The sequence below is a fragment of the Panthera uncia genome, assembly GCF_023721935.1.
Source record: "Panthera uncia isolate 11264 chromosome D3 unlocalized genomic scaffold, Puncia_PCG_1.0 HiC_scaffold_9, whole genome shotgun sequence".
Taxonomy (NCBI): domain Eukaryota; kingdom Metazoa; phylum Chordata; class Mammalia; order Carnivora; family Felidae; genus Panthera; species Panthera uncia.
The window spans coordinates 4,971,519-4,991,861 of NW_026057587.1; the positions used below are offsets into that span (position 1 = coordinate 4,971,519).

The 20,343-nt window shown below is 45.4% G+C and overlaps 1 protein-coding gene across 1 annotated transcript; it reads right to left on the reverse strand.

Moving 5' to 3' along the window:
• Window positions 1–1,079: 1,079 nt before the first annotated feature.
• On the reverse strand, window positions 1,080–20,318 carry ZNF605 (zinc finger protein 605). Its single transcript, XM_049620725.1, has 6 exons — window positions 17,578–20,318; window positions 17,342–17,460; window positions 15,377–15,537; window positions 8,533–8,653; window positions 8,216–8,305; window positions 1,080–4,729 (listed from the first exon to the last, which is right to left on the reverse strand). Exons 3-6 carry the CDS (start codon window positions 15,389–15,391, stop codon window positions 2,934–2,936), a joined length of 2,022 nt encoding a protein of 673 aa, XP_049476682.1. The 5' UTR covers window positions 15,392–15,537; window positions 17,342–17,460; window positions 17,578–20,318; the 3' UTR covers window positions 1,080–2,933.
• Between the last annotated feature and the right edge of the window lie 25 nt (window positions 20,319–20,343).

A 20,343-nucleotide genomic window follows, 5' to 3' on the forward strand; every position in this document is an offset into this window, starting at 1 on the left:
AATTTTGTTACTTGCTATGATTTCTACCGAACTGGTTAAAAACAGAGAGAAAATATTGATATTTAGTGTGGGAAATCTTGATGGATGTAGTCTATGCCCGACGAGGCACATGTCCCAGTAACTGATTCTGTCCCAGTAACTGATTCTCAGAATCGTGTTAAATGCTCGTTTAACACCTGGCACAGAAAACAAGGGCTACACTCAAAATATTAACCTAAGAACATTCACTAGAGGAACCATGTCCAGGTATGTGTTCTGAATTAAGGAAACCAAAACCAACCAGAGGTCGGTAAGCACCCAGAAATAGTTAACACCCCAAATTGTGAAGAGCAAGGAGAAGGAAGCGTTAACTGAAAAACGGTCTATGGCCCCAGGAGGGCAGCAGGGGGAGGGGGGGGAGGGTGTGCGGCAGCCCTTCGGGCACAGACACCACTCACACCGAGGTCCAGGCAGGGGCGTGGGGTTAAGTGTTCCAACCTCTCTCCTCCCGCCCGCTGACTGAGTACCTCCCGTGTTCAAACCTAAGCACAATCCCTGGTGAGGCCGTCCCTAGGGGACAGCCCCTGGGGGTGCAGAGCCGGGAAAGGTGGGGGGGATGTGGAGAACGAGCAGCACATACACACGTCCGTCACATGTGCCATTCTACTGTGTGGCTGCTACACACACAAGTTGCCCTGAGCCCTGGGGAAGCAGGTTTCTGACTCAGAGGATGCAGTCTATTTAACTAGTTCTGAAGATTCACACTTAAGTGTTGTCGTTGAGATACACTTTACTTCTAAAGACATCATAACCCACAATACATTATTTGGCTTTAAGCAGTCAATTACCATTTTAAAAGACTCTTAAATGAGGAAAGAGATCTTTTATATTTACCCACATATTCACCACTTCCAGAGCTCCTCTTTTCTTCCTGTAGATCCTCATTTCCACCTAGGATTTTCTTGCTGCACCGAAACCTGCTTTAGTGTTTCCTGAGATAAGGTCTATAGATAAAGTCTCTTTCATTTTGTTTCTCTGAGGAACTTTTTTTTTTTTTGCTATCATAGTTGAACGATGTTTTTGATGGGAAATAGACAAACGCAGGTGGTGGGGGTTTTATGTAAAGTTGTCTGTCCCTCACTCCGTTGTGTTCCAGCTCGAGTAGTTTCTGACCACAAGTGTGTGTGGTCCTCTGTTCTGTGCAAGTATCCTGTCTTTCTCCAGGTGCTTTACAACTGTTGTCTTTATCATCGGGTTTTATCCGCTTGACTAGGATGTCCATCAGCAGGATTTTCTTCATGATCTTGAGGTTCTTTGAACTTCTTGAATATGTGGAGTTACATTTTTCATCATATGTGTAAACATTTCATCTGTTATTTCCTCAAATACTTTCTTAGGCCTCTTCTCTGCCCTGTCCTTCTAGGACTCCATACGAATACACGTGCCTTGCTGTAACCAACTCCCTATTGTCTTTTCTTCGAGTCTTTTTTTTTTCTGTGTCCATCAGTTGGACAGTTTTTATTTTCACTCAAGTTCATTGATATTCCATGTCTAATCTGCTCTTAATTCCATCCAAAGTTGTTTTTTTGTTTTAATTTTCAGATATTGTTGTTTTCATCCTGAGAAGTTCCACTCAGGCTTTTAAAAATACATCTTCCAATTCATCTGTCACATTCCTGTTTTCCCATATATCTATAAAAGCTATTTGAATATCCTTATTTAATGCCAACTGCTTCCATTTTTTCTGTATCTTTCTAGTGACTGATTTTTCTCCTGGTTACAAGTCATATTCTCATGGCTTCTGTGTATGCCAGCTATGTTTTTGGATGCCAGACATTGTGGGTCCAGACTAGCTTTCGATCTAGGATTAATTACTTCACTACTAAGATAATACTCTGCTGGGAATCCTACCCGATGCCCCATGTGTTAAAAGTCGTTGCCATTTCAGGTGGTGGGAATTTTATTCCCAGCCCTACATTGATTTCTGGGAACTGTTTGGCGGACTGCTTTCCAGCACTTTTCCTGGACTCAGGAAATTTCTGGTCACACGTGTGCAAATCAGTACTAAGCCAAAAGACTAAGCAGACTCCTTGTAGATTTCTGCAGCCCTCTCTCTGGGAAGCTCCCTCCTCTCCAGTACAACTCCCTGCAAACTTTAGCTACTCTGGCCTCCCCAAATGCCAATTCAGCAATTCACTTTGATTCAGCAAGACCACATTTGTTCCTTTCCCTGATGTGCACCCTGGGAACTGCCACCAGGCACCAGGCTGGGCTCTTATGGGCTCACCTCACTCTCTACACCTTCTGCCAGGGATCACACGCTTCCGCCTGTCATAGGTCTCGAAACCGTTATTTCATATACATTTTACAGTTTCTAGCTGTTCAAGGCAGGGGATTAATCTGGCCCTTGCCACATCACCACAGCAGAAAGCATATCTTCACACTTAAAACACAGCTACCACTTAAAATTAACTACTTTTTGTAACTTATATACAACACAACTCTATAGGATTATTTCGATAGAATCATGCTTACCAGAATTCTTCAAAACTATTAGGACTTCTCCTTCATACTGAAATCTCTAATTCAAGATGCTCAGTATTTCCTTTGCATATGTCTTCTCTAGTGTACCACGAATTATCCTTTCTTGACGAAACCCCCACTCAATTTTTACAACGATTGAGTTTCTCCTCATGTTTAGATCCTCTGATGAGAAGCTGTCACTCCTGACTACCAGGTTCTGCACTACTAGGATACTGGTAAGACTTCCACACCAACAAGTCATTAACGTGTAACAAGCTGTGTGTTTCAGGAGAAGGCTCTTACGCTGTCTACGTAAAAATACCTCCCTCCTTTCTGAACTCTGCTGGGTGGGACCTGCATTCTCAGTGTACTGACAGGATTTCTCCTATCAGTCTGACAGATTTCCCATATTCATAGCACTCATGCGGTTTCTAGATTACATGAGTCCTCTGATGAGCCATGAGCTGTGACTTCCTGCTGAAGGCAGTCCCACACTCACTGCATCCATAGTATTTATCTCCTGTGTGAATTCTCTGATGCCTCATAAGGTGTGACTTTCTAGTGAAAGACTTCCCACATTCACTACATTTATAGGGTCTTTCTCCTGTGTGAATTCTCTGATGTATAATGAGCTGTGCCTTCTCAAAGAAAGCTTTCGCACACTCACTGCACCCATAGGTCTTCTCTCCTGTGTGATTTCTTTGATGCTTAATGAGCTGCACTTTCTGAACAAAGGCTTTCCCACATTCACTGCACTCGTAAGGTTTCTCCCCTGTATGAATTCTCTGGTGCCTTAGAAGCTGTGGCTTCCAGGCAAAAGCCTTCCTGCACTCGCTACATTCAAAGGGTTTTTCTCCAGTATGGGTTCTCTGATGATGAACGAGGCTTGACTTCTCGCTGAAGGTTTTCCCACAGTCCCTGCACTCATAGGGCTTCTCTCCTGTGTGCGTCCTCTGATGTGATATCAGGCTTGACTTCTGGGTGAAGGCTCTCCCACACTCACTGCACTCATAAGGCTTCTCTCCAGTGTGAGTTCTCTGATGCGTCAGGAGCTGTGACTTCCCAAAGAAGGTTTTTCCACATTCAACACATCCATAGGGTTTCTCCCCTAAATGGGTTTTTTGATGTCTGATTAGCTCTGACTTCTTAAAGAATGCTTCTTCACAGTCACTGCACTGATAGTTCTTCTCTCCTGTATGAGTTACTTGATGCTTCATGAGCTGTGGTTTTCGGACAAAGGCTTCGCCACACTCCTTGCATTCGTAGGGTTTCTCTCCTGTGTGGATCCTCTGATGCCTGATGAGGAGTGAGTTCCTGCTGAAGGCTTTGGTACACTCATTACATGCATACGGTTTCTTCCCCGTATGAGTCCTCTGATGAGTGATGAGCTGGGACTTCCAAAAGAAGGCTTTTCCACAATCACCACATTTATAGGGTTTCTCTCCTGTATGTGTTCTCTGATGTGTAATGAGCTTTAATTTCTGGGAGAAAGCTTTCCCACAGTCACTGCAGCCATATGGTTTCTCGACAGTATGCGTCCTCTGATGTCTTTTAAGCTGTGACTTCCTGCTGAAAGCTTTTCCACATTCGCTGCATCCGTAGGGCTTCTCTCCCGTATGAGTTCTCTGATGTAAAATGAGTAATGACTTCCTACTGAAAGCCTTCTGACACTCACCACACCCATATGGTTTTTCTCCTGAATGAGTCCTTTGATGAATAGTGAGCAATGACTTCTGTGAGAAGGCTTTTCCACATTCACTGCATCCATAGGGCTTCTCTCCTGTATGAGTCCTCTGATGTATAATGAGCTGTGACTTCTTATTAAAAACTCTGCCACACTCCATGCATAAATAGACTCCAGTATGTGTAATATGGTCTGCAATGAGCCACGACTCTCTACTGCTGGCCTTTCTACATGTATTGCAATCACAGTATTTTATTCCACCATGGGTTCTATCAGGTTTGATGTAGAATAAAAATTTCTTACTGAGCTCATCAAGTTTCTTTCTTCCAAGGTTATTTTTTGAAATAAGAAACTCAAAACGATGTTTCAAATGTTTTTCACCTGTGCCACATTTATGGGGTCTCATTGCTAAATGAACAAAGTTAATGCTTGAATGAAATATTTTCCTAAAAACATCACATTCGTCGCCTCTCTCCATACTTCTAAGCTCGTCTTGATTATCCTGGTGCCACATTTTGAGATTGTTATCTAGCCAGACTTCTTCTAAAAAGGAAAAAAATGAATCATACTGTGTAAATCCCCCAATGATTATGCTTATTGAACAAAACTTCTGAAATGGAGCCTAGGATTCCAGTTTAAAAAAAAAAAAATCTCCCCAATACAATCTCTCCTTATGGGACAAGAAAAATGTTCACACACACTGTATGTTAACAAACTGGAATTTAAACATGAGAAACAGTAGGTTCCTGTACTAGCGTTACATTTAAAGAACATTCTAATTCAAGACCATCACCTGAATCACTGACATCACTAACTTCACCATCACTGAAACTATCTCTTGGGGTTATCAAAGAGTTCTCCAGAGCTCAGCATCAACACTTTTATTTAGGATTTTTGACATTTTAACTGAATGTATATAATCTATGTAATGAATCTACATGTAATCCTATCAATGAAAATTATTCCAAACCACAAGAATTCTTTTAACATTAGGACAGGCTTTTTTTCACCAAGTACAATTGTTTGTGATTTCTACAACACGACCATTTATTGGATTATTTTTAAATGAATGTTTGTTTGCTTTATGATATCATTTATTAGCAATGGTGAGGTAATATTCCCAATATACCCTGAAAGATAAAAGATCTGCCAAGACTTCAAATACAAGGCAGCTACTTCTCTTCTGCAGGATTTTTTGGAGGGAAGGGGGTTGGGGAGGTAGAGCCTAATCTATCCTCAGACATATCAGAATGTCCAAACAAGGACCAACTAGAGCTGCTGGTATGGAGAATAAAAGGATTCAATGTTTTGAGGTTGAGTGAGTGGACGTATTAATACTATTCGCTGAGTGGGCTCAGTCGGTTAAACGTCCCAACTTCAGCTCAGGTCATGATCTCACAGTCTGTGGGTTCGAGCCCTGTGTCGGGCTCTGTGCTAATGGCTCAGAGCCTGGCGCCTGCTTGGGATTCTGTGTCTCCCTCTCTCTCTGCCCCTCCCCCACTCACACTGTCTCTTTCTCTCTCTCAAAAATAAATAAACATTAAAAAAAAAGAAAGAGTAGGGACACCTGGGTGGCTCAGTCAGTTAAGCGTCCGACTTCGGCTCAGGCCATGATCTCGCGGTTTGTGGGTTCGAGCCCTGTGTCGGGCTCTGTGCTGACAGCTGGGAGCCTGAAGCCTGCTTCGGATGCTGTATCTCCCTCTCTCTCTGCCCCTCCCCCACTCATGCTCTGTCTCTCTCTCTCTCAAAAATAAATAAACTTAAAAAAAGAAAGGAAAAAAGAAAAGGTGATCAGGCTTTTTACCCCTTTGCTTAAAAACCCTTTGGTAAATACAAGCTTTCATCCTGACTCACGTGCCCTTGCATGTCCTGGTCTCTTCCAACCTCTCTTGACTTCCGCTCACAGGCTCTTCCTCACTACTGCTCAGCCACAGTGAATGCCTTCCCATCCCTTCCATCCCAAAGGCCTTTTTTGCCTTAGGACCTTTTCATTTGCTGTTTTATTTGACACGCTTTTCCCAGCTTTCAGCAAGCCTGGCTCATTTAAGCGTAAACATCATTTCAAGAGCATACTAACGATACCCTGTTTATTTCCTTCCTGGCTCTCACCAAACAAGTAATCACCTTACTTCTGTGTCCCCCACGGGAATGTAAACCCTGGGGGCAGGGAGAAGGCTCGTATTTTTCACTGCTGTATCCCCACGACACAGCACACAGCAAGTGCTCAACGCATGCAGGATCAGTACTGTTCACTCATAACTGGACTTCTTTTTTATTTATTTTTATTTTTTTTAACATTTATTTTTGAGACAGAGAGAGACAGAGCATGAACGGGGGAGGGTCAGAAAGAGAGGGAGACACAGAATCCGAAACAGGCTCCAGGCTCTGAGCGGTCAGCACAGAGCCCGATGAGGGGCTTGAACTCACGGACCGCGAGATCATGACCTGAGCCGAAGTCGGATGCTTAACCGACTGAGCCACCCAGGCGCCCCATAACTGTACTTGTAAAGCAGTGCCCTTCCGTGCCATTAATCTTGATCATCAACTTTGCATTTTAATACAAATGCTTCGTGTTTGATACTTAACTATTGAATAAATACAGTTTTGCATTTTCTTCTATATTAAAATTCTCTGGTCCTGTGAGGCTATTTCATGGCTACTTCTCTCAATTCCTCTCATTCTTCGTAACAGCAGCTGTTCTAAACTAGATGAACATAAAATCTATCTTCACAGGTGGTGGTTTCTAAGCTACATATACCCAGACCTAATAATCCATGTGAAGGGTACCCAGAGATCCATAATTTGAAATATTTCTTAAGTTGAGCAGAGACACTTGCTTAGATGAAAACCTTTGCACTAAAGAAATATTTGATAAACAAGAAAGGTCCTGCCTTACCTGGCCCCATAACAGTCAATTAATGAAACATTTAATCAGTACACACCATAAATCCTACAGACAACAGAGAAGAATACGTTATTTGCCATCTTTCTACGTGGGGAAAAAAACCTGTAAGATCTAATTGTTTAAAAATTCCAGATAACGTCTGACCAGGGCCAAGATTCCTACAATACAATACTAACTGGGCAGAGACTTCAGAAAGGCTGGGAGTCAACAGTCTCTGGAGGTAAAAAAGGGGCCACCTGAAGAGAGGGACACTGTCTACGTGAGGAAAAGATATGACAATCAATGGCCCACGTGCAGAGAAAAATGAATGAAATGCGTGGAGGAAGAAACTAGTTCTAATGCAGCTGACCCTGACTTCTGGGCCAAGAAAATACAAACCAAAACTGAATAAAATGCTGCTATACCATGAGTTCTTCAATATAAATGTAGTTAAAAGATCACATGGCACACGGGGGTCTTGAGCCCAGCAGACGATGGGCTGAACGAGGAGCTTGGAGAAGACGAACATCAAAGGCACCAAAAAGCACCACGGGAGCTGACCGCACAGGGTCAGTCTGCACAGAACAGGGAAAGAGGCAGAGCCCCCTGACCAGGTTCACGGTGTTAGCTTTTCATTCTGTATCCTTAGATTCACTGTCTGCTCTCTCTGGGTTTAAAACAGAAATCTGACCAATTAGAGGGACAAATTAGAGGGACTGACTCAGTGTTCCTTTAACAGGAAAAATTTATGAATTCATAAAGAGTTATGAGTAAAGAAGCCTAGCCCTGCAGGCTAGAAGTGCGGGAAAGAAGGGAAAGGAGACCGAGGAGCTGGGAAGAAGAGCCCAGCCCAAAAGCAAGGCCCTAAGTGCCAGCCCCCAACTTATGCTGCTGTATAGGAAAGGGGGTACGTGCCGCTATCAGCTCTGTGCAAAAAGGACACATCCTGATGTGGAGACCGGGACAGAGAGCACAGAAAACCCAGAAGGAACTCAGGGCACCAGTCCTGAGCCAACTCTAAAGATTTAGGAATTTCAACCAGTTTTATAAATAACATTTCAAACTAACTTTTCAAAACATTATAACCCGACATCAAAAACCTTATTAAACTTTCACTGTCTGTCACACACCTGATTACCTCTCACCTGAAAAGTTCTGACTTAGAACTTCATCTATTATCCATGGCTCTTCCTGCTCCAGCTTGAAAATCCCATGAGGCTTGATAATTTGATAACCTGTTAATTAGAAAAACAGACAACTTGGACCCAACTGCTTGGGCTGACGGACTCTTAAACATGAAGAATATTTACCACGAAGGCTAGAAAATAAACCAAGTGAACCAAAACCTTGTGATTGCGTATCAAGTGATCCTTGAAATCTGTAGCTCAGATCCAACATTAGTAAACATCTTCCAGGTGCCACAGTTACTAGACTCACGCTGTTTCCACAAGAACACTCTTACCCAAGAACACTAGGTTGCTATAGTTCTCCAGCATCACGTCTCTGTACAAGTTCTTCTGCGTAGGATTAAGTAGCCGCCACTCCTCCAACGTGAAGTCCACAGCCACATCCTCAAATGAGATCTAGAAAAGCGGATTTGCTGTTAAACCTGAATGGGCTCCATGCACAATACATGCTTTCTTCTCCACGGTGCCAGGCAGCCGCAGGGACCCCTGGCTCCCGGTCCTGGTGCATGTGTGTCACACTTCCCTCCTGAGTGTGGGCTGCACTTACGGGCTCACCTCCGCTGAACACAATAATGATGGGATGTCACTGCTGAGATCAGGTCACAAAAGAAGGTCACTTCCATCTGGGGAACCCTCCTTGCTCTCAGGGGGAATCCAGCTGCCATGCCTTGAGGCAGGCCTGTGGAGAAGCCCATGTGGCCAGGCACTGAGGCCTGCCCACTCCCACGTGAATGAGCTTGGAAGGGGAGTACCTCCCTGTTGCACCCTGAAAGGACCTCAGCCCTTCCCAACCTCTCGAGCACAGGCTTGTAGGAGACCCCGACTGGGAACCAAACGTGAGCGCAGCTGGCAAATTTCTAACCCAGAGAAACTGTGAGATAAACGTTGATGTTATTAGCCACGGAGGTTGTGGTAACTTGTTACACGGCAATCGAGAACTAACATAATATCATAACCGTGCACTATACGTTGAGAGAGAGACAAAATGTTAAAATATTTATCATTATGAATTTACTTGTCTATCCATCCATCGATCCATTACAAAAGAATTTGGAACAGGTTGTATTTAAAGTCACTGTGCTTCTCAAAGAAGGTACCACTGGGTATTTGGGAACAATTCTTAGCTGAGGCCCACGCAGTGTAAGATCCTCACCATGCCTGGCCTCTACGTGCAAAATGACAGTAATGTTTTTTGGTTACTGTCAAAACCCAAACCGAACCTACACATTTATCATTATCATTATTTTAATATTTATTTATTTTGAGAGAGAGAGACAGAGCACGAGCAGGGCAGGGGCAGAGAGAGAGGGAGACTCAGAATCCAAAGCAGGCTCCAGGCTCCGAGCTGTCAGCACAGAGCCTGATGTGGGTCTTGAACCCACCAACCGTGAGATCGTGACCTGAGCTGAAGTCAGACGTTTAATCCACCGAGCCAGCTAGGTGTCCCCCCCCCCCCCCCCCGCATTATCTACATATTTAAAACACGCTTCTCCCTCCAGGTGGTTTTGCACCCAAGTAGTAACAATTAACTGGCTCCTTCACATATCTTCTTGAACACAGGTTTTGAGCATTAAGGCTCCCCAAACCGGAAAAAGTGTTAGAAATATAAATATGAGTAGAATAAAAACCATGTTCTTAAATACTTTTTGGTCTTTTCAGGCCAGGAAATAAGGTGTTACAAAGGTCATGAAACAAGTAGATACAGGGTTTTGGGACAAAAGGCAAAGGAACTACAATAACAAAAACGAAACGATGTGGAAGAACAACCATGTTGCAGGATTCACGTTATCTGAGTTTAAGACTTCCCATAATGCCCCAGTGATGAAGACAATGGTAGTATTAGACAAAAGTTGAATGAACCAGAACAGACAGCCTAAAAATAGACCCCCCTAAACATGCTCGGTTCATTTTTTACAAAATGAATGCCATGAAGAAAGGAGTTTTTTCAACAAATGATGCTAGAACCCATAAGCAAAAGAATAAACCTCAACACATACCTCATACCATATAAAAATGAATTCAAAATGGATCACAGGCTAAATGGGGGGAAAAATCATAAAGCTCTAGGAAAAAAACCGTGTGATCTTGGGTTTGGCAATGAGATTAATAAGAACTGGGGGGAGGGGTGGGGAGGGACACCTGGGTGGCTCAGTCGGTTAACTGTCCAAATTTGGCTCATATCATGATCTCACAGTCCATGAGTTTGAGTCCTACGTAAGGCTCTGTGCTGACAGTTCAGAGCCTGGAGCCTGCTTCAGATTCTGTGTCTCCCTCTCTCTCTGCCCTTTCCTTGCTCGTGCTCTGTCTTTCTCTCTGTCACTCAAAAATAAATAAACATAAAAAAAATTTTTTTTTTCAGTTTATTTTGAGAGAGAAAGAGCATGTGAGCCGGGTAGGGACAGAGAGAGAATCCCAAGCAGACTCTGCACTGTCAGGGCAGAGCCCAACGTGGAGCTCAATCTCACGAAGCACGAGATCATGACCTGAGCCAAAACCAAGAGCTGGACACTTAACCTACTGAACCACCCAGGCGCTCCTTGGCAATGAGATTTTAGGTACAACACTGAATGCATGGTCAACTTAAAAAAATCAACGAAATGGACTTTTTCAAAATTGAAATTTTTTCCTATATGAAAGACGCTGTTAAGAAAAGACAAGGCACAGACTATGACAAAATATTTGAAAACCACTTATCTGACAGAGCGCGTGTATTCAGAATAAATAATTCGTGAAACTCAACAGTAAGAAAATACAATTAAAAAATGGGTGTCTCTTGAAACAAGGGAAATAAAAGCAAAAACGAACTACTGGGACCTCATCAAGATAAAAAACCTTCTGCACAGCAAAGGAAACCATCAACAAAGGTAAAAGGCAACCAGCAGAATAGAAGATATTTGCAAATGACATATCTAATAAATGGTTAGTATCCAAAATATATAAAGAACTGATACAATGCAACACCCCCCAAAATGTAATCCAATTAAAAATGGGCAATAGATATAAACAGACATTTTCCCAAAGACACGTGGATGGCCAACACAGGAAAAGATGCTCAACATCACTCATCACCAGGGAAATGCAATCAGGGAATGGCTAAAATTAACAACACAAGAAACAACAGGTGTTGGCGAGGGTGCGGAGAAAAGGGAACCCTCTTACACTGCTGGTGGGAATGCCAACTGGTACAGACCCTGTGGAAAATAGTATGGAGGTTCCTCAAGAAGTTAAAAATAGAGCTACCCTACAATCCAGTAATTGCACTACTGGGTATCTACCCAAAAAATACAAAAACACGAATTCAAAGGGATACATGCACCCCGTTTATTGCAGCATTATCTACACTAGCCAAGATGTGGAAGCAGCCCAAGTGTCCATCAGCAGATGAAAAGATACAGAAGACGTGGTAAACATACAATGGAATATTATTCAGCCATGCAAAAGAATGAAATCTTTCCATTTGCAACAATGTGGATAAAGCTAAGTAAGTTAAGTCAGAGAAAGATAAATACTGTCTGATTTCACTCATACGTGGATTTTAAGAAACAAAACAAACGAGCAAAGGAAAGAGAAAGAGAGAGAGAGACAGAGAGAAAGGCAAACCAAGAAACACTGTTAACTGTAGAGAACACACTGATGGTCACCAGAGGGGAGACGGGAGGGGGCATGGGGGAAACAGGTAATGGGGATTAAGAGCACACCCCCCCCCCCATGATGAGCGCCAGGTGACATATGGGACAGTTGAATCGCTGTATCATACACCTGAAACTAACACTCTGTTAACTGTACTGAAATTAAAATAAGAAACTTAAAAAAAAAAACTCTTACTTAAAAAGAAGTCAGCTAACCAAAAAATAGACAAAAGATCTTAACAAGCACTTAACTAAAGAAGATGTACAGAGAAAAAATAAACATGAAAACACGTTCAACATCATTTGTCAATAGGGAAATACAAATTAAAACTATAATGGGACACTACATACCTATTAGAATTGCTAAAAACAAAACAAAAACAAAAACAAAACACCCCACACAAAAAGTGACAAATGCCAGTGAGGATGCAGGGCAACAGCTCTCCTGCCGTGCAGTTGGGAACGCCAAAAGGGCAGTGACTCTGGAAGATGTTTTGGGGTTGAACAGAGACTTACTACTCCCAGGTACGTGCCCAAGGACACTCAAAACTTCTGCTCACCTCAAGATTTACGTTCAAATCTGTATGCACATGAACACAATTGCTAAAATCTGGAAGGAACCAAGCAGCCCTTCAGAAGCGAGAGGGTAAGCAAACTGGCAGGTTCGTACGAGGGGGTGCGACCCAGTGACCGCACTCAGCAGGAAAAGGAGCCAACTACTGATTCAAACAAGGGCGATGAATCTCGAAGACACAAGTGAAACAAGGCAGTATCAAAAGGTTATACACTAATGAGTCCATTCTATGACATTCTGGAAAAGGCAAAACTGCAGTGACAGAGAACAGATGAGTTGCTGCTGGGGTTAGGGACGCACGGAGGTGAGACGGGGAATTTCTGTGGAGGCTGGAGCTGTTCTAAATCCCGACTAGGATGCTGGTCATGTTAATTTATACAAGTCCTGATCACGAGGAGCCCTCCCATGGGCCGAGACATCTGGATACGCTCCCGGTGAGCTTGTCGTTACCCGTGTGGATGCTCAGGAGCAAGGCCCCCACACTCACCAACAGACGTGCCCCGTCAACCCGACGTGGAGACCAAACCTGCCTCCACCACAAAGCCCTCGAGTATGTGACTGATTGCCACCAGGACCCAGAAGACGCTGGCCTGTGGAGACTCAGATTCCGTCCTCAGTGGGGCCTGTGCACGTGCCGCCTGTGCCATCAGAAGAGGCTGAAACGGCCTGGACGTCACATCTGGCCTTCCACACGCTGGCCATGGCTAGAAACTGCCCAGACACAAGTTCCTGTGCCGAGAGCCACGACATTGACAGGTAGCTCTCATCGGGCCCTCTGCCCCGGCCAGAGGGTTTCACTGGACTCTGACTGCAGCTGACACCCTCTTCAAGTTTGGTTTAGCGTCCCCATGGGTTCCACTGACTTGGGCCACACTATCCAGGCACTACAAGACCACATTTGTTCCTTTCTGCGGTTCCCTGGATTCACCGCATCTGAGAACGGCCCCAGATGAGCCATGCGGTTGTCTCAGTGGACACTTAAGGACAGACTTATGTGACTGACGGGAGGGGTCAAGATAGCCCCAGCCCAGATTACACAGCTCAGACGGGCATCCTGGGGCCTCAGTGCAGTAAGTCCCCAAAGGACACTTCTCTTTGCTGCCATGTGAAGACCAGGCTGTCTTCACAGACACACCCATCTTCCACAGTTACTGAGACCTCAGGCTCCATGGGGGACACAGCAAAAGGCTTCCATCCCCTATGACCTCTTCCTGAAGATTTGACGAATGTGAGATTATATAAAACTGTTTTAAAATCTTTTGAAAATTCTGGAGGTTTTGCTAGCCGATTCTTAAACATGATGCATGTGTCCGGTTAAGTTAGATAAAAATATCTGTACCTCTTACGTACACCCTTTCCAGACAAAGCGTCTGGACGAAAACAGATGAGCTTTTAAAAAGTTGTGGGAGTGCCTGGGTGGCTCAGACTTCAGCTTAGGTCAGGATCTCATGATCATGGGATCAAGCCCCAGCATTGGGCTCTGCATTGAGTGTGGAGCCTGCTTGGGATTCGCTCTCCCTTTTTCTCTCTCTCTGCTCTCTGCCACTCTCCCCTGCTTGTGCACGCTCTCTCTCTAGAATAAAAATTAAAAATAACTTAAAATAAATAAAGTTTTGATTACTAAATGGGGCACACTGATACAACAGAAAAACAAAAACAAAATCAACCTAGCACCTGGAGAAGCATGGGGGTAGAGAAGTACACGAATGATGTTTGTTCTCTGGACTTGCTCCTAAAAGCTTCCCCCTCCTCCTGGAAAAAACAAAAAGCAAAAGACACACCTCCCAGTGCTGCCTCTCCAAGCTCGTGCGAATTCTCTGGATTTAGACTGACTGCTGAGCCAACACAGATGCCTTCCCGACACGGCTGACTGGAGACAGCAGACGGCAGCCTCAGTTCCTGTACTTTCCAGGAAGAGCATCCCCAGAAGTTGCCCACATCTAACAAAGAGTGGACTAATAAACTGGGGTCGTGGACGCAGCGATTTAGAAGTAAATGCCCCAAGCACTTCCTCTAAAGCCAAGGACTAAACTACATTATTCAGACTTGACTAGAAACCCAGGGCAGAAGGGCCCACAGTGGAAAGCCACACTGGGGGCCGGCCCTGCTTGAGGTACCCTCCGTAAATCCTTTGTTTCCAGAAAAACCACACGTGTCCTCTAGGGTTGCACTTCTGACCTGTGTACCCCAACCTTCGTGACACTCTCCATTTCTTGAGTCAAGAAAGTAAAAAGAGCTAAAGGCAGATACACCCACGCCCAGCTTTTGCCAACAGAAGCAAAGATATTTCTATCCAAAATGTACCAAGATTCCAACTGAGAGAATATGGGGACCATCTGAAAGTTTTGTAGTGGTCAATTCTGCCGGATGATTTAGGTTTCTTTCCTAAAACTGGAACACAGGTAAGATGGGTATCGGGGCCCACTGTTTCAGTCCTGAAACAAACTCTGTTCTGAGCTTTCCTTCAAATTTGTGCCCTTAGCTCACACTGAGGAACTCTGTAATTTCTTAGCACTGCGAAATATGTTTATTATAGGGCTGCTATTTAGGACTGTGTCCACTCTCTCATCCACATCAATAGCTGTCCAAATATTTTGGGCTCTGCGTCATCAGCAAGGTTTGCTTCTACTGAGTAACTAGTCTGCTTTTCGTCAGAGGAGACCACGTAACTATTCCCGCTTCCCTTCCTGTCTCCACTTCTGGGAACATCTGAGGACAGCGGGCAGCTCACCTTCTTGTACATCCATGCGTCAACTTTAAGACTTTGGTATGATTCCACAATCCACTTCGTTCTTCTCTGACATCTTCTTTCCCAAGTTTGTATTTTCTGATTATGACTCAAATGTATTTAGAGCTTTCCTGCAAACCTCTCATATCTACATATAAAAACTGCCAGATAATAAACAAGTAACTCACCTGTGACTTGATCATTTTCAGCTGCTTGGAAAATCTGCTCTGTTCTGATGCTCTGGAGAGAGGCCTCTGGTCAAATGTCTGTACACTGAGAATGCACCCCTAGTCCTGAGGCCTCTTCTTTTTTATCTCACATGAGTTATCTTGTTCCTCAGAGCCATGCCCTGGAGATGCAGTGGAATTTCATTTTAGATGATGTCATTAATTCGGGACCCTATCTCGGATCTCTCTTCCTGACAACACCCATCGGGTTTAGTGGGTAAGAAACAGGGCGGAAGTCTCGGCCGGGCCAGACTGCATCTGGGCCGGGTCTGCGCCACACAGCACACTTGCAGCCCTGGCCCGCACCCGAGAACGCCACGTGAAAGCCACATGTCTCACTGGTTCGGCCAAACATCCCCAGAGGAGCGTCACCCCACCAAATGCTCTGCAGAGGTCAACAAAGTTCAGGAACATAACCTTGGCTCGCTCACTCTGCAGCAGTATTTCCTGGGGACACAGGTGCTACAGAGTAAAATGCAACTTATCTCTAGGCAGGATGGTAAAGGGAAAATGGCTGTTAGACCAAGACGGCGAAGCAGCCTGGGGTGCTGGCTTTCTACTCCAAAACCAGCCCTGCAGTGAAAAGAAAGCCTAGATCAGAGAAACTAACAGAAACAGTAAGAAGAGAGGCTCTGGGGGAAGACTAAGGTTCCTGTGTGGGTCTGAGGCGGAGCTGGGGGGAGCCACATCCACGACAGCAAGGAGAGGAGTGAGGAACCTTCCCTGTGGTGCCTCTCGGTGCGCGCCAGGACAAAACCGCCTGCCCTTTCCCTCAGAAGCCAGCAGGGACAGCCCGGGGCCACACTTCCAAGATCAAAATCCCTGCAGAGTGAAGGGGCCGCAGAGATGACAAGGGCTGCCCTTCGTCACCTCCCACAGCCCTCCGTACAAGGACGCTGTCCACACCTGCTGCTCAGGGTCTCCGACCCTTGACGGCAGGAGATGCTTGAGGGGGTGGTGGGACAGCACTGTGTGTTCTGCAGGGTCCACGTTGTCGGCCCTGGCGCCCCTCCCCTCTCCTCCCCTTCAAAGGTGCAGCCTCAGCCCTCCCCTAGTGCAAATTACCCAGAGTGCAGGAGAGCAGCTAACACTCTAGAGGAATATGCATGAGCTCAGAGGCCAGTAAAGGCAAATACAAACTAAAACTAAGAAAAAAAAATTAATTCTCCCTCATGCAAAAAAAGGGAAAAAGACTCCCCTGACTCCTCTTCGCAAAGTATTTACTTTCGAAAACCCACAACCGTACATTCTCTGTTCCTTTGAGATACGTATAAATCTCTTCTAAAGCTAAACAAGCTTCGTCCAGCTTCCCACCCCAAAACATCTTTCTTAAGGACCTAGGAGCTATCTCTTTGAAATCATCGGGAAGATACACTCCTATTTCCCAATCTCAGGAAGGGCAGGGGCCTGGCCAAGTGCCTGACTTTGGCAGCTGATGTCCCGCTGCAGTCCTGTCACCAACACAGAGGTCTATTTTCCCTTTGGATAAAGGTGATTGGCTAACACAAACAGCCACCCCAAGTGCCAGGTAAGTAGCATGAACCATGTGCGACACATTATCATTTATCTTGAGACCACGTGGACATGGGTTCTTCCGGCCTGGCTGGAGAAAAGAGGGAGATTTCTTTCTGCCTTTGCAATCTCTTTAGCAGGTTGTCTGTGAAGCTCACTGCATTCCAGTTTAACTGCTTTTCTTTTTCTTCTGCTTTTGTGAGATTTGGGGGTTGACAGATTTGGGTTTTAATTACTTCCCCAACAGACCAAATAACCAGATAACTGAGTACAACCACTATTTTAAAAGCTTTTTAAGAGATCACAAACCACCTAACAGATATCTCAGGCAGAATTATTGGAACAAATGAACCAAGATTTCAGCTAAGTATAATAAACAAAAAATACTACATCTTGATGTGTACACATACTTACACTTTGAATTCCTTCACTGCTCATGGACCAGGTCACTTACATTCAACCAGATACAAGATCAGCGCCGGAGACTCCACAGCGTGAGATCACAAAGAGATGTCATTTCCTTCCTAATACACCTAAAAGGAAATGTTCAAAAATCACAGTACCCAGTAAACTTGGGGACAAGATGGACAAATCCCACCTTTCGCAGCAGCCCTACCAAGAGAGGTCTGTCTGGCACCTGTGGTCTCTACCTGTGGTCTAGGGTGTTTGCTGAGCACCTAAGCTCCCGGTGCTCCCAGCTTGGTCTCCACAGGCTGACAGGCTACTTAAGAAGACTGGACACGGTGGACTGGTCAGTGGGCACTTTTCCAGCAAATAAACGGAACAAAGAGATAATATAGTACCTGTGGAAGGTTTAGGGCAAGAGCTCTTTATTTAAAGACACTGTTCTATTAAAGAATAGGTGAGGGTGTCTTCAATGTCCCAATGGACATAGAGACAAATCTGCTGCAAATGAAGATAGGAAGTTATGCTTGGATGTTAGCGAACTGCCAGGTTTTGCCCCAGGGCAACTAACAAGAGTGGGGCCAGACCAGCCCCGCCGAGGCAGTTACTACCCACCCCAAGTTGGGCCAAGGGCTGGAAACAGACGAGACAAAGCTGCTCTCATCACCAGTTGCTGCTTGGTCAGCAAAGCCCGTGCCCTGTGCAGACAGTGAGCAGGCAGGAGAAAAGAAACATCTGAACACATCTTAGCCTTGACCTGACCCTGTACATCAGCTTCTGACATCATCTCCTGAGGGCCTTGAAAGTCTCCCACTTTATGATGAAGAGAACGGAGGGACGACTTGGGCCAGTAAGTGGAGACAGGTTCCCACATCAACAATATAAGGAGGATCTTGTGGGGCAGTCAAGAAAGAATCGAAAGACAGGCTGGATTTTGAATATTGACCCAAAACAGTGGTAGAGGGCAGAGCAAGGGCATCCAGAGCAGGAAAAATTCCGAAAAGTGGGAAGGGAGAAGAATGACAGGGGTTTTGCCCACTTGTGGCGTATATACACATAAAAGTCAGATCCCCCCAGGGAAACTGGACTCTGTTTAGTCCAGTGTGAAGAGTGTAGGGCTGGAGGGCAAATCTCTGAGAAAAGGTTCTAGGAGAGCAGAGAGCAACATTCAAAGGTGAAATGCCTCTTTCCAAGATGCCCAGGGAGTTCTCCTGGACACAATTAGGGGTCTCAACAGTCTGGGAAGCCCTGAGTGAAAAAAGAGAGTTGTTGCCACCCGAACCTGGGGTCCCTGAGATCAAAGGCCCACCTGCCCCAGGAGCTTCTGTTTAGCTTGGACCCCTTTGGGGTTGATGCACGGATCTTCTCTCACCTCTGGAAAAGGGAATGTGCCGACTATACTAACATCCCAAACTGCCACTCTCGTTTCCTCCTTCAGGATCCCGACATACTCCTGCACCCCGCCCTCACACGCACATGTACATTCAGCACTCTCATGTACGCACACACTCACACACACATGCACAGTCTTGTTTACGGGCCAGGAGAGCAGCAGTTTGCTGAATGCCTCTCACAACCAGGCCCTGTTCTGAACACATGGGAGAGACGACTTAAGGTCCCAAGACAGACAGGGTCCCTGTCCTCTAAGAAATGCATTCTAAGATGGAAAACAAGTAAAATAAAGTAACGTCAGACTAAAAGAGTGCTCACAGGAAATTTTAAATGTGACAGAGGAAGGGGTGGGTGGAGGGTGCTCCTTCCCACGGCCAGAAAAGGCATCCTGGAAATGACTTTTAGCTGAGTCCTGAACAGAGGATGGAACCCACTGTGGACGCCTGTGGGAAGAGCATGCCCATCAGGGAGCACCACACTCAAACGGCTGGAGCTAGAGAGAGAGCTGAAGGCGGTTCGGGGATAGAGGAGGGCAATGAGGCTGAACCAGCTGAGAACGTTTAAGTGAGGAAATATTTCAGTAAAAGGAGCCGTCACTGACCAACAAAGTGATGTGTTGGGTGAGAAAGACCAAAGAACAACAGAGAATATGGTCATTTAACAGAAGTTACTCTGTGAGAGTCTTGCCTGAGCCAACGCATGGTCAGCACTCATTGAGACTACCCACACCCACAAACACAACCACACAGGCCAATAATCACCAAAGATGGCCTCAATCACACACGAGGTCCAACAGACCTTGAATGACTGAACCCCCAGCCACCCCACCCCACGGACCAACCTTTAGCATTCACAAGGCTCCCAGTTCCCCACCCACCCACCTGAGAGTTCTCCAGCCCCCATTTCACTGAACACAACAGGGACCTCACAAATTTCAGACCGCACAACCACTGAGCCCCATAAGCCCCACTCCCACTTATCCCACTAGCCCATCATCCCACTAGGACCCTCATTATTGATCCCACAGGCCACCCCTCCAGGACCTTCAATTACACATATGGTAGGTCTCCAGTGACTGCTCTACAAAGCCCCCAATCACCAACCCCCAAGTGACAAAACCAACGCACAGAAGTGCATCAATCAATGAAATCCAAAGTCTCTCCACAGCCCCGCCCCCAATCAGATACCCTTAGGACCCTTTATTCCTGATCATTCCAGGCTCCCCCTCGCTCAGCCCCAAGCACCCCACATGGTCATTCCTATAGGTCCCTTGACTGATTATGACGGCACCGCCCCTCATCACTGATTCCCACAGGCTTCTAAACACTAATGCCGGGAAACCCGGCGCTGGCTCCCCTACACTCCCATCCAGTAATCTCAGCAGAGTCTGTTCATTGACTAGGAATGGAGTCAGTGAAATCCTAAACACTGAGTCCCAAAGGACCCCTACAGAATTCCAAGCCCTCCCTCCTTCAGTTGCCCATCCACTCACCTTAACAGTGCCCCGATCACCGGTTCTCACAGAACTGAACCCAGGGGATGCCCAATCCGTAATCATACGGGGACCCCAACCACTCACTTCCATGACACCCCACTTTCTTTTTTTTTTTTTTTTTAAT